The sequence below is a fragment of the Setaria italica genome, chromosome IX (genome assembly GCF_000263155.2).
Source record: "Setaria italica strain Yugu1 chromosome IX, Setaria_italica_v2.0, whole genome shotgun sequence".
In the NCBI taxonomy this organism is placed as follows: Eukaryota; Viridiplantae; Streptophyta; class Magnoliopsida; order Poales; family Poaceae; genus Setaria; species Setaria italica.
This window is the reverse complement of record NC_028458.1, coordinates 47,076,885-47,088,948: the sequence shown is the minus strand read 5'-3', so window position 1 is coordinate 47,088,948 and position 12,064 is coordinate 47,076,885. Positions and strand designations below refer to the sequence as shown.

Genomic DNA, 12,064 nt, shown 5'->3' with positions numbered 1-12,064 from the left:
AAACGAAAACGGGTGGGTTAAATGTGAAAAACGGGGCGGATCGGGATGGGACTTTACCCATCCGTTTTAAACCTTAAGTACGCGTCTAGTACATGGTAGGTGGCCCCGGGCAACACCTTCCTTGAATTGCATTGATCCTTCCTGCCTGCCCCCGCAGGCAGGCCCCACGCCGTCACCCCCTCCCATCGGCCCTCGCCATCACAGACGTTACTGCTCCGCGGCTGCCGCTGCTGCAAACTGCGAGCCTGCAACAACAACCGTGGACTGGGAGAGACGGAGGGACAGCGAAGCGGGCGGGGCATGCGGACGACGGGGACGGCCCACAGGCCACGCATGCACGGCGGGGCGCAATGAATGCGTATTGATGGCGGCAATCAAAACGACCTGTGATATGTGATACCCCCCCTCCCTTCCTGCGGGAGCAGCAGGGCGGCCGGGCCGGGACAGGCAGACGGCGCAGCGGCCATCAATTCCCCTTCCCGCCCGCCGCCGCGCGCTTGGGGGCGCCATTCCCATTCTGCCGCGCGCTTCCGACGGCGTTCGTTCGTTCTTGGCGCGCTGCGGCCGGGGCCGGGCGGGCGGATCACGGGCGCGTCCGGGGAATTTCATGGATGTGGCGCACGGCGCCCGTGGACCGGCTGGCACGGCCGGCAGACAGCGGCCGAGCCTTCGTTCAGGCAGCGTTCCCCTGCCGATTCCTCTCGCCATCCGTGTGCGCCGGGAGCCCGGAACGGTGCGGTGCAGGTGCCCGCTCGCTGTCGTTGGCTCTCGGGTGGTGCAGGGCGTCAGGAGGCCGCAGTGGCGGGCGCTACCAATGAATGGCTGGCTCGCCAAGATATGCTATAGCTACGTGCTCACCGAGTCACTGTCTCGTGGCTTGCAAGCCCGTGAAGAATTCTTTCACCAATGGATCGTAGCGGTCTAGCAGACGGGTTCCCGTGACCAATACAACCTGGGCACCTGCGTACGAATGGCATGGGGCCATTGTAAGCCAAAGCTTGTGCCTTGTCGACCATGATGTCTAGGTGCCTACTAGGTCACATGCTCTACATCTGTACTAGACCGTATTTGAATTGTTTTTCCAAAACCTTTTACGTTTCAAATTAGACGGTTATTATTGACTTATTATACGATCTCACCGTTCCGTCGACAGACCCTCTCCCTTTTAACTTTCCATCTCTCGGAAGTACAACAAACGCATCACCATCAAAAGTTGTTTCCAAATACTCAGCTGCGATTTCAACAGCTTATCCAGGGCTTCAACGGTAATTCTGAACCAGTTTTCGACTTTGCTTTCCAATTTTCCTATCCAAGCTTGAGTCGCATTCACCTTCACCTTCACCTTATTTAGACGAAACTTTTGGTTATGAATCTTAAGTAGTTTTAACTTTGATTCGAAATTCAAGTCATGTTCCTCTCGAGTCTCGGCCAACGAATACGAAGACTACTTTCTGACATGTGCCTTCGTCATGTCTTTAGAGATGGCTCGGGTTAACAAGAGTCTGGTTTAGGGTAGTAAGTTTTTTTTTAAACCAAAGGGTTTAGAGTTGTTGAGAGAAGTGACAAGATGGAACAGAGTGTGTAACATACTAACCCTGTCACATCGAAGAGGTTGAAATGATAAGAGTAATCAATTTATACAACAAACAATGAGCAAAACATAAAAATTGTTGAATGGAACTAAAAGGGTTATATAAGATTCTACGCAAGGTACCGCACACACAAAAAACGCAGTGGAAAATTTGCAATCCCTGTGTATAGTCTTGTTTTAATATGTTGTTTTTATTGTGCATGTGTTCCGACAACTTTTACTTTTTTAGATTACGTAACTAGTTCAAGTATCAACATGTCTGATGTCATAGTCTCAAAAAAAATGTGGTATCAAGATTTCAAAACACAAGAGACGTGAAAAACACAACTGGGAAAAAGGCTTTGAAGTCTCTAAAAGTTTTAAAATGCTATCGTTGTAGAAACACCGTGGTTTAATTTTCTAAACTTCATGATCTGCTGCATCCGAAAAAACTTTGTACCAAACAGGACTGCATTTTGTGATTCGACGCAATGGCTGCAACGGCAGAACAGAATTCACACCCTGTCCTGTGCCTCTACCAGTAGTTCTGGTCTTCTGGACGTACCAAACGCAAAACCGACGCCGCGCAGAGAGGGGCAGGGCGGCACGCACGCCTCAAAAGCAACGACGACTCGACGAGCCCGCGGCCGGTCCTGCTCGCCCGGACCGGTCCACCGCAGCCTCGAACCGAGCCTCCGCGCGAGTTTCGAGGAGGAACCCAAGCGCACGGACGCCCGCCCCCCTCCCTCGGTCCATGCACCCGGCCCATCCCGTGCGCCGCGCCTAGCGCCCCGGCCTTTTAGCCGGAGACACCGTCCTCGCCGCCCATCCCAGCCCTCGGTCGTGCGGCGAGCCTGCTCCCCACCGTCCGATCAGCCCCGTCCCTCCTGCCCTGGCGCAGCTTCCTTTTTCCACCTTGCTCGTGCTCTTTTTCTCACTCGCTACTCCAGTCCCAGCTCAGCCCACTCCCCGCTGCTCCCTCACTTCTTCCCTCTCCCTCATGGCGTTCTCCGACGAGACGGCGGCGGCGACGTAGACGGGTGCATCCTGGCTCGGCAGGTACTCATCTACTTCCAGTCTTCCACTAATAAACAGCGCGATTCCTGAAATCCATTTCGTTACAGTTTAATCACTGGCATTCGTGTTCTTCCTTTCTTTGAAATCTGCAGGAGAGAAGGCGGCACCATTCCAAGCTTGGAGGCCGTCACCCGCAGATTTAAGCAAGCCCCATCCCCGGAAGCTCCTCCCTTCCCTCCCAATCGCCTGCACGCGGCGGTTCTCGGAAACATCTGGGCCGCCTCTTGAAATTCGACGGCCGGAAAAAGTGAGAAACCCTCCCTTTTCTTGCCGCTGTTCGTGCCGTCGAGTCGCAGTAATGCGGCCTCTCACTTTGCTGGTTCTCGCCCACCTCGCCGCCCTCCTGGCGGTGGCGGGCGCCAAGGGCGGCGCGGCGGGGGCCGGGCTGGGCGACGACGTGCTGGGCCTGATCGTGTTCAAGGCCGACGTGTCGGACCCGGAGGGCCGCCTCGCGACGTGGAGCGAGGATGACGAGCGGGCCTGCGCCTGGGACGGCGTCACCTGCGAGCCCCGCACCGGCCGCGTCTCGGCGCTCTCCCTCGCCGGCTTCGGCCTCTCCGGCAAGCTCGGCCGGGGCCTCCTCCGCCTCGAGGCGCTCCAGTCGCTCAACCTCGCCCACAACAACCTCTCCGGCGACGTCCCCGCCGAGCTCGCCCGCCTCCCGGCGCTCCAGACGCTGGACCTGAGTGCCAACGCCTTCGCGGGCGCCATCCCGGAGGGGCTCTTCGGCCGGTGCCGCGCCCTCCGCGACGTCTCGCTCGCCGGCAACGCCTTCTCCGGCGACATCCCGCGGGACGTCGGCGCCTGCGCCACGCTCGCGTCGCTCAACCTGTCCTCGAACCTCTTGGCCGGCGCGCTGCCCAGCGACATTTGGTCCCTGAACGCGCTGCGCACGCTGGACATCTCCGGCAATGCCGTCACCGGCGACCTGCCGATCGGTATCAGCAGGATGTTCAACCTTCGGGAGCTGAACCTGCGAGGCAACCGTCTCACTGGTAGCCTCCCGGACGACATTGGGGACTGCCCATTGCTGAGGTCAGTGGATCTTGGGTCCAACTCGCTGTCTGGCAATTTACCAGAGTCCCTGCGTCGGCTCTCCACCTGCACATACCTTGACCTGAGCTCAAATGAGTTCACTGGTAGTGTTCCAACATGGTTTGGAGAAATGGCAAGCCTGGAGGTGCTGGATTTGTCGGGGAATAAGTTATCCGGCGAGATTCCGGGATCTATTGGTGGGTTGATGTCATTGAGGGAGTTGAGGCTGTCAGGGAATGGGTTTACTGGCGCCTTACCTGAATCAATCGGTGGATGCAAGAGCCTAATGCATGTTGATGTCAGCTGGAATTCTCTTACGGGTGGACTGCCTACCTGGGTCTTTGCTTCTGGCGTGCAATGGGTGTCGGTGTCACAGAACACATTGAGCGGCGAGGTAGCAATGCCTATGAATGTATCTTCAGTGCTTCAAGGAGTGGACTTGTCAAACAATGCCTTCTCTGGAGTTATTCCGTCGGAAATCTCGAAGCTGCAGAACTTGCAGTCGTTGAACATGTCATGGAACTCAATGTCTGGAAGTATTCCGGCAAGCATTTTGGAGGTGAAGTCACTGGAGGTTCTTGATTTGACTGCCAACCGGCTAAATGGGAGCATTCCAGCTGCCATTGGAGGAGAGTCATTGAAGGAGTTGAGGCTGGGAAAGAACTCCCTCACTGGCAATATCCCGGCTCAGATTGGCAATTGCTCTGCACTTGCATCACTGTAAGTTTTAAGCAGCTCTTTCTGATTCAATCTAGTGTGTAGGCAAATCTTTGGAGCTTTACATGCTAAACCTTCTTATTATCTATTTGTCTGATGTATACTCGACTGCTATCTCTTGCAGGGATCTTTCACATAACAATCTGACAGGAGCAATTCCAGAAACGATAGCCAACCTTACCAGTCTTGAGATTGTTGATCTTTCTCGGAACAGGCTCACTGGTGTTCTACCTAAGCAGCTCTCTAACCTCCCCCACCTCCTGCAGTTCAATATTTCACATAACCAGCTCTCTGGGGATCTCCCACCCGGTAGCTTTTTTGACACAATCCCCCTATCATCTGTGTTGGACAATCCCGGCCTTTGTGGTGCAAAGCTCAACTCTTCTTGCCCTGGTGTGCTACCAAAACCAATAGTGCTAAACCCAAACACTTCTTCTGATCCAATATCTCCGACTGAGCCCGTGCCTGATGGTGGCCTCCATCACAAGAAAACCATACTGAGCATCTCAGCCTTAGTTGCAATTGGTGCTGCTGCTCTAATTGCTGTCGGTGTCATTACCATTACTGTTCTCAACTTTCGAGTGCGTGCCCCCGGATCTCATTCTGCTGCTGTCTTGGAACTCTCGGATGGTTATCTCAGCCAGTCGCCCACGACTGACATGAATGCGGGCAAGCTTGTCATGTTTGGAGGTGGAAATCCAGAGTTCAGTGCCAGTACCCATGCTCTTCTGAACAAGGACTGTGAGCTTGGGCGTGGTGGTTTTGGCACTGTCTACAAGACCACTCTTCGAGATGGGCAACCTGTTGCCATCAAGAAGCTCACTGTGTCAAGCTTGGTTAAGTCTCAAGTTGAATTTGAGAGAGAAGTGAAGATGCTGGGTAAGCTGCGCCATCGCAACCTTGTTGCACTCAAAGGATATTACTGGACACCATCACTTCAGCTTCTTATTTATGAGTTTGTATCTGGGGGTAACTTGCATAAGCAATTGCACGAGTCATCCACCACAAATTGCCTGTCCTGGAAGGAAAGATTTGATATAATTCTTGGCATAGCAAGAAGCCTGGCTCATCTCCACAGGCATGATATTATCCACTACAATCTGAAGTCAAGCAACATTCTGCTCGATGGATCAGGCGAGGCTAAGGTGGGAGATTATGGGTTGGCAAAGCTACTTCCAATGCTTGATCGTTATGTCTTAAGCAGCAAGGTACAGAGCGCACTTGGTTACATGGCTCCAGAGTTTGCATGCAGAACAGTGAAGATCACAGAGAAATGTGATGTGTACGGATTTGGCGTTCTTATTCTTGAGATCCTAACAGGGAGGACACCGGTGGAGTACATGGAAGATGATGTGATTGTGCTGTGCGATGTGGTAAGGGCTGCTTTGGATGAAGGAAAGGTGGAAGAATGTGTTGACGAGAGGCTCTGCGGGAAATTTCCACTGGAGGAGGCCGTTCCAATCATGAAACTTGGTTTGGTCTGTACTTCTCAGGTTCCTTCTAACAGGCCGGACATGAGTGAGGTGGTGAACATCTTGGAGCTGATCAGATGCCCCCAGGATAGCCCAGAGACTGAATTAGGTTAAGCCCTGCCTACATTGTCTCCCTGTTTTGTGGTTTTTATTTTTGAGATCCTTCTTTGCTTGGTAACTGGTCAGATGATGAAAGATGAGAAGGGGGTTTTATTCTACCTAGTGTGCTTAGATGATAAGAGCAAATTGTGAAGCGTCTAGCTAGTCTTTTGATGGTTATTAAGGAATTATGTAATGCTTTCATGGCTTCCCGGGGTGCTGATGTGTTTGACTTAGATCCTCATCAGTAAAGTGTATGGTGTGGATCCTCTCGCATCAGTCCTGGTGGCTTCTTTGCTAGATCACTGTAATTTCAGTTTCGGTTATATGCAATTTGGTGCAACTTGCTACTTGCCTGACCTCTCCTATATGTAATGATAAATTGCACATTTTGGATCTTAGCTATCTAACCACCTGTGACAGTCTTTTTTATTGTATTCTAACTGCTAAACCAAACAAACTGGCAAGCACTGGGTGGTCTCAATAGCAAGTACCAGTCAGCCAGTCGGAGAAATATACCTGACTTGCTTGGAATCATGCAGACAAATCACGCACAGTGACCCCACCCTGATGAATAATAAACCGTAGTGTATGTGTACAAGTACAAAGAACTGAAAATGCTAGTATTACATTGTCCATCTGTCTCTTCCTCATGTACTTGTTCCCCCCTGCATTGCTGCAAGAGTATCTTGGCTTTTAGTCTCCTTCCCGAGGGGGGTGACACCCTGGCCGCTGTGCCCTCTGAACTGCATGCATGGGTCAAAGTTTGTTGATCTGACTGAACCTTGCACTTAGCTCACAGCATAACTATTAATTAACAATGGCATGGAATATCATGGCTAGGCATGGCATATGCATAAAACAAAGAGTGAAGTATTCAGGTACCTTAAAATGCAGGAAGAAATGATAGAATATGGAGATTTGTGTTGGCACTGCACCTGGATCTCTGTTTTGCAGTTAGCATAATCTTGGCATTTGTTTGGTCCCCAGGGCCTACAACTCCAAGTATGTTCTTCACCGGCCATCGCCCAAACCACATGGTGTTTTGCCTTTTATAAATAGGCTCCTGTGGATTATGCTCTCAGCTCCCAGTTGCTTTGCGACTCTCAAATCAAGAGCCCTGTAAATGTACCGGACTAACGTGTATGTGAGCCTAGCCGACTTCTGTCGTGCAAGTTGTCCTGGAAGGTTTGCCCGTTTGCTGCTTGGAAGCACGCAGGATGCCTTTGCATTCCATAGCATTGGCGTTCGCGGGTCTCCATTTTATCCCTTGCTCTGTCTGTCTGGATGGCAATCAGTGAGGACGCATAATGTCACGCCTGACCTGTAGACTGAACTGAAACACTCCTGAAGTCGTCTTAACATGAGATGGTGCCCATGTGCAGGTGCATCCTTTTGCTGGTGCCACTGGGTGGAGGACAGTTCACAAAAGAGCAGCCTTGCCCTTGGCCCTTGGCAGCACGCTTTAGGCCCTGTGCTTCTGTCCTTGTGTTTGTGTTCACTTAGCACCTGTCACATCGGATATTTGGATGCTAATTAGGAGTATTAGATATAGGTTAATTACCAAACTAATTGCACAGATGGAGTCTAATTCGCGAGACGAATCTATTAAGCCTAATTAGTTCATGATTTGATAATGTGGTGCTACAGTAACCATTTACTAATGATGGATTAATTATGCTTAATAGATTCGTCTCGCGAATTAGTACAGTGGTTCTGCAATTAGTTTTATAATTAGCTCATATTTAGTCCTCCTAATTAGCATCCGAACATTCGATGTGACACTGCTAAAATTTAGCATCTAGTATCCAAACATCAGACACCCCTTAGACATGACCACCTTTTTTACCATCCTCCGACGAAACAAAGTGCTTTTAGGAGAATCTGGGGGTCCTGCGCTGCTTGGGGCTTTCAACCATGATTGCCCCATGAGAATCCAAAGTTCAGATTGTTCAGGCACCGGTGCTGCTTGTTCGTGCAGCTGTGCGTACCATTATGACTGTGCCAAAAGTAGAAAATGGGGTAAATAGACATGGCCATTACTTGTGACTATCTCGCAGATACGTCACCCATTTGAAATTGTAGGTCGTTACTAACCTAAACTTGTTTTAGTTTTGTACTCAGTGTATTCAAGTTGGAACCTCTCGTGCATGAGGGTAGGTGGCCCTCTTTCGCTGCTGCTTTCAGCAGTGGTGGACCAAAAGGACGTGGTTCATTTCTTCATGATTAGTTGTAGGACTGCACGAGAACAAAGCATAGCATGAAGGAAGACAAAGCTTCGGTTGGTGGCTTGGTGCCGCCGGGCGCCGGGCGCTTTCGCAGGTGAGGCTAATGGTTGGATCCTGTTAATGTAGCCTACCTCTGCCGTGTCTTTTTCTCGGGTGCCCGCAAGAGCTCGGATGTGCTTCTGCTTCCGCCTCTCCATGCTTCTTTCTAGGCTCTAGTGCGCTCTTCCCATTTTTTTTCTTCATTTCTAACGAGCTCTTCCCGTTTATTTGGGACCTGTGGATTCTGTTGAAAACTTTATACTAGTATAAAATTCCTATGCTTGAAATGCTACCAAAACTCCTATGTTTGAAATGGAGCCTACAGGCAGTTGAGAGATTATGCGGATGGTAAATGGAGTTGGTTATTTATTTCTCCCTAGCTCGTTTCACTTGTTTAAATGGACTACATAAAGTAAAGTCACATTCCTTTGGTATTTCTTAGAATCCTAGTCCATATGTAACGTGAACAACAATGTTCTATTTTAATGCAGGTGATATCTGCCACATACGAGGACACATTCTTGTGTGCATACAATAGAGTCTTATTTGCATCATGTTAAAACTATTCTAAGACCACATATAGATCCATTGTTGTTTCACAATTGTAAAATTGGATGCTTGGCTTGTTTAAGAGCGCATAAAGATAGAAAGAGGATGGCACATAGATCGGGATACATGAAGGCACATGCTAATTCATATCAGCTTCTATCTCATATTGTAATAAAATAATTTTATGACTTGCATTAATAATACAAATTCCTTCCTTTGACAATCCGTCTCTATAACTATTCTAAGACCACATATAGAGCCTCCATGTAAATCCTCATGGGACCCGCAAGAAAAAAAGATAAATTTTAAAAATTCTCATGAAAAATCAGAAACATCCGGCCCACAATTTGGTTGCCTGAATCATGTAGCTTTTAGATTTATTATCTTTTTTTAATAAATTACCCACCCCTTCAATTATGATAATAGTCTAAAGTAACCCCCTAAATCAATATCTAAATTACCCACATTTACCATCATGAAAAAAACTAAAGTGATCCACTACTTTTTTATCAACAATACCCACCTATGACATTATAAAAAAATAAATAATCTTATTATTTTTCATATAAAATACCTACATATGTCATTATTAAAATAACCTAAAGTAGCCCCTAAATATAAATATAAGATTTTTCATTATTAAAAAATCTCAAAATACACAAATATATGATTTTAAACTTTTATTTTTGTCATTGTTAATATAGAAAATAGAAAATGTGAAGTTAAGATATACATCCATAATGGGTGTGTCGGATGTACATCCATGGGCCCAACAGGGCACGGACTGTTCCAGTTATGGGCCAGTACGCGTGTCTAGTATGGATACTACGGTGTAGGACGGCGTAGTTGATCATACTATAGATAGAACTAGTCGGATAAATCAAAAGTGCTCGATGTAAAGCAAATAGGATTTCTCCTGTCTTAGCCGACTATAACTCTTGTAATAACCTACCTTTAACCCTACCCCTTGATACATAAGGTGAGGCAAGGACCCCTCCAAAACATCTAATATACCCAATGCAATACAACTCCAAACAAGATGTTGGGTATTATGCTATTCAGCAACCCGAATCTATCTAAATTTGTGTCTATGTTCACCTTCAAATTTCTGATCTCAGTGAAACCCCTCCAACAAATCTACTACCTTAGGATACCCCTCGGTAATTTGTCAGTCTAAACACAAACATGATGTCACCATGTGTGCATGTATATATATGTATGGGTGAAGCGATGATTATATCAATTTCCATATCAAATACATGTCGCAAACTAAGGGTTCAATTAAACACATATCAAGGTGTGTTGCAAAGTTCAAAAATAGAAAGCTATGAATAAGGATGAAAAGTTTAAAGAGTAGTTAATAACTACAATTATCACAATTGATAAAGATAAGAACGTGTTTTGTGTTAAAATATTTAGCAAACACTAAGAGAGCGTAAGGTAATTAGTTTATAATTATTAGCTATGCGTTCTATTTTTATATAAATTTCTAATATTTGTACCTTTCAAAACGATAAGCCTGTGCGTGGAAGCAAGCACGGGTTGATAGGCTAGTTTCAACAAAATAAAGTAGACAAATAGATACAGAAGGATAAAACAAATTTATTGAAATAAATTTTATAGCGTCATGAGTGCGACTGGAAGGGGTAGAAGGAATGATCAATATAATTTGTATTTCATCATTTCATTAAAAACGTGTTTAATTGGAAATTTTATTCTTTAATACATTTGTGGGAACAAATTTAAATAGATTATGGTCATACATATGTGCCCATTTAATTTAGAAAAATCATTTTCTATTGCTATGTTATTATAATCTTACATGCATCATTGTTTCGTTTCTACATTTTTTTGATGAGTTTACTCATCCGGTGGCAGGAAGAGGGGAAGGTTAGGGTGTGTTTGGTTGAACTGTAGCTTTTAAAAAAGTAGCTGAGCTGTGCGCTATGGGTTGTGGAAAAACCGTTTGGTGAAACAGTTGTAGCTTTTGGAAACACTAATAAGCAGACCCCATATGTCATCCATAGTCCACCCACTCAACCCTCTCCCTCTCTCACTGACGAGCGGACCCCACACATCAACCCTTCTTCTTTGATGGGGACAGCGTCGATCTCGCCGCAGTTAGGGGAGGGGGGGCTCACCAGGGGCTCGAGGACCTGCCGCTCGGGAGCAAGATGACTGAGGACCTGCGTTGGAGCTGCCGGCGTTGACCTCCTCAGGAGCGCCAGGAGGAGCCCGTCCCCGCTCCCGTCGGCCACCGCCGCCCCTTGGCCAGGAGCCGACGGAGAAGAGGGGCTGCCGCCGCCCCTTCCCAACACTCGTGCTCGCCCAGGGCTCGAGGACCCGCTGCTCGGAGCTGCCGGAGGGGAGGGCTCCACCGACAAGCCCGAGGTAGTAGAGGGGCGCCATCCGTCGAGGCAGTAGAGGGGCATCGACCGCCGAGGTTGGAGAGGGGCGCCAGCAAGAGGGGACCTCCTGGTGTCGGCAAGGGGGTGCGGCAGCCTACCAGTCAGGGCTCCCTGCTGCACCTTGTGCCCGGAGGAGATGTAACATCCCTAAAATTCAACAAATAAAATCACTCGCTAAAAATTATTTTTAAATCTTTTCACCGCTTGAGCTCCCAAATCCTATCTTCCTGGCGATTTCGCCGTCATGGCACCAAAGCCGACCACCGTCCGTTCTTTTCCTTTTTCCTTTCCGTGAGTCACGCTGCGTGCCGGTCGAAAGACTGCCGCGCTCGTGCCCACGATCGCTTTCTCAATCCCCGCGTCTCTCTCTCTTTAACTCTTCGCACCATTCAATTCTACTTTCTCCTTTTACTCTATCTCGTTTTCCTTTTCTTCCTTTTCTTTTTCTCTCCCCTTTTCATCTTTCTTTCCCTCCCTTCCTTTTTCCTCCCTCCTTCCCCCTGCCGCGCGCCCCTAGCACCCCAGCCCGACGCACGTGCCCCGACCCCACGCCCATCGCTCGCCTCCCCGCCCTAGCCCGGCGCTCGCCGCGCATGCGGCCCCAGTGCCCCGGCCCAGCGTACGCGCCCCGACCCCACACCCACCATCGAATCCTTGCCCCGAGGTGGCATATATATGAGCACTCACTCCGATATTTCCGACCTCCACCACTAGGCTATAGAACTCATACCAAAACGAGTAATGGCACGCTGCCCCACTAGGCCATGATGACGCTACGATCCCCTGCCTGGCGTCTCGCCGCGCGCATTGGCCCTCTACCGCGCCAAAAACTTTTAGGAAAAACAATCCGCCCTAGGTCGTCCCATTCCG

The 12,064-nt window shown here is 48.8% G+C and overlaps 1 protein-coding gene across 1 annotated transcript; it reads left to right on the top strand.

Annotated features, from left to right (window-relative positions):
* Window positions 1-2,456: 2,456 nt before the first annotated feature.
* On the top strand, window positions 2,457-6,371 carry LOC101758102 (probable LRR receptor-like serine/threonine-protein kinase IRK). Its single transcript, XM_004984405.3, has 3 exons — window positions 2,457-2,629; window positions 2,740-4,402; window positions 4,524-6,371. Exons 2-3 carry the CDS (start codon window positions 2,946-2,948, stop codon window positions 5,983-5,985), a joined length of 2,919 nt encoding a protein of 972 aa, XP_004984462.1. The 5' UTR covers window positions 2,457-2,629; window positions 2,740-2,945; the 3' UTR covers window positions 5,986-6,371.
* The last annotated feature ends 5,693 nt before the right edge of the window (window positions 6,372-12,064 follow it).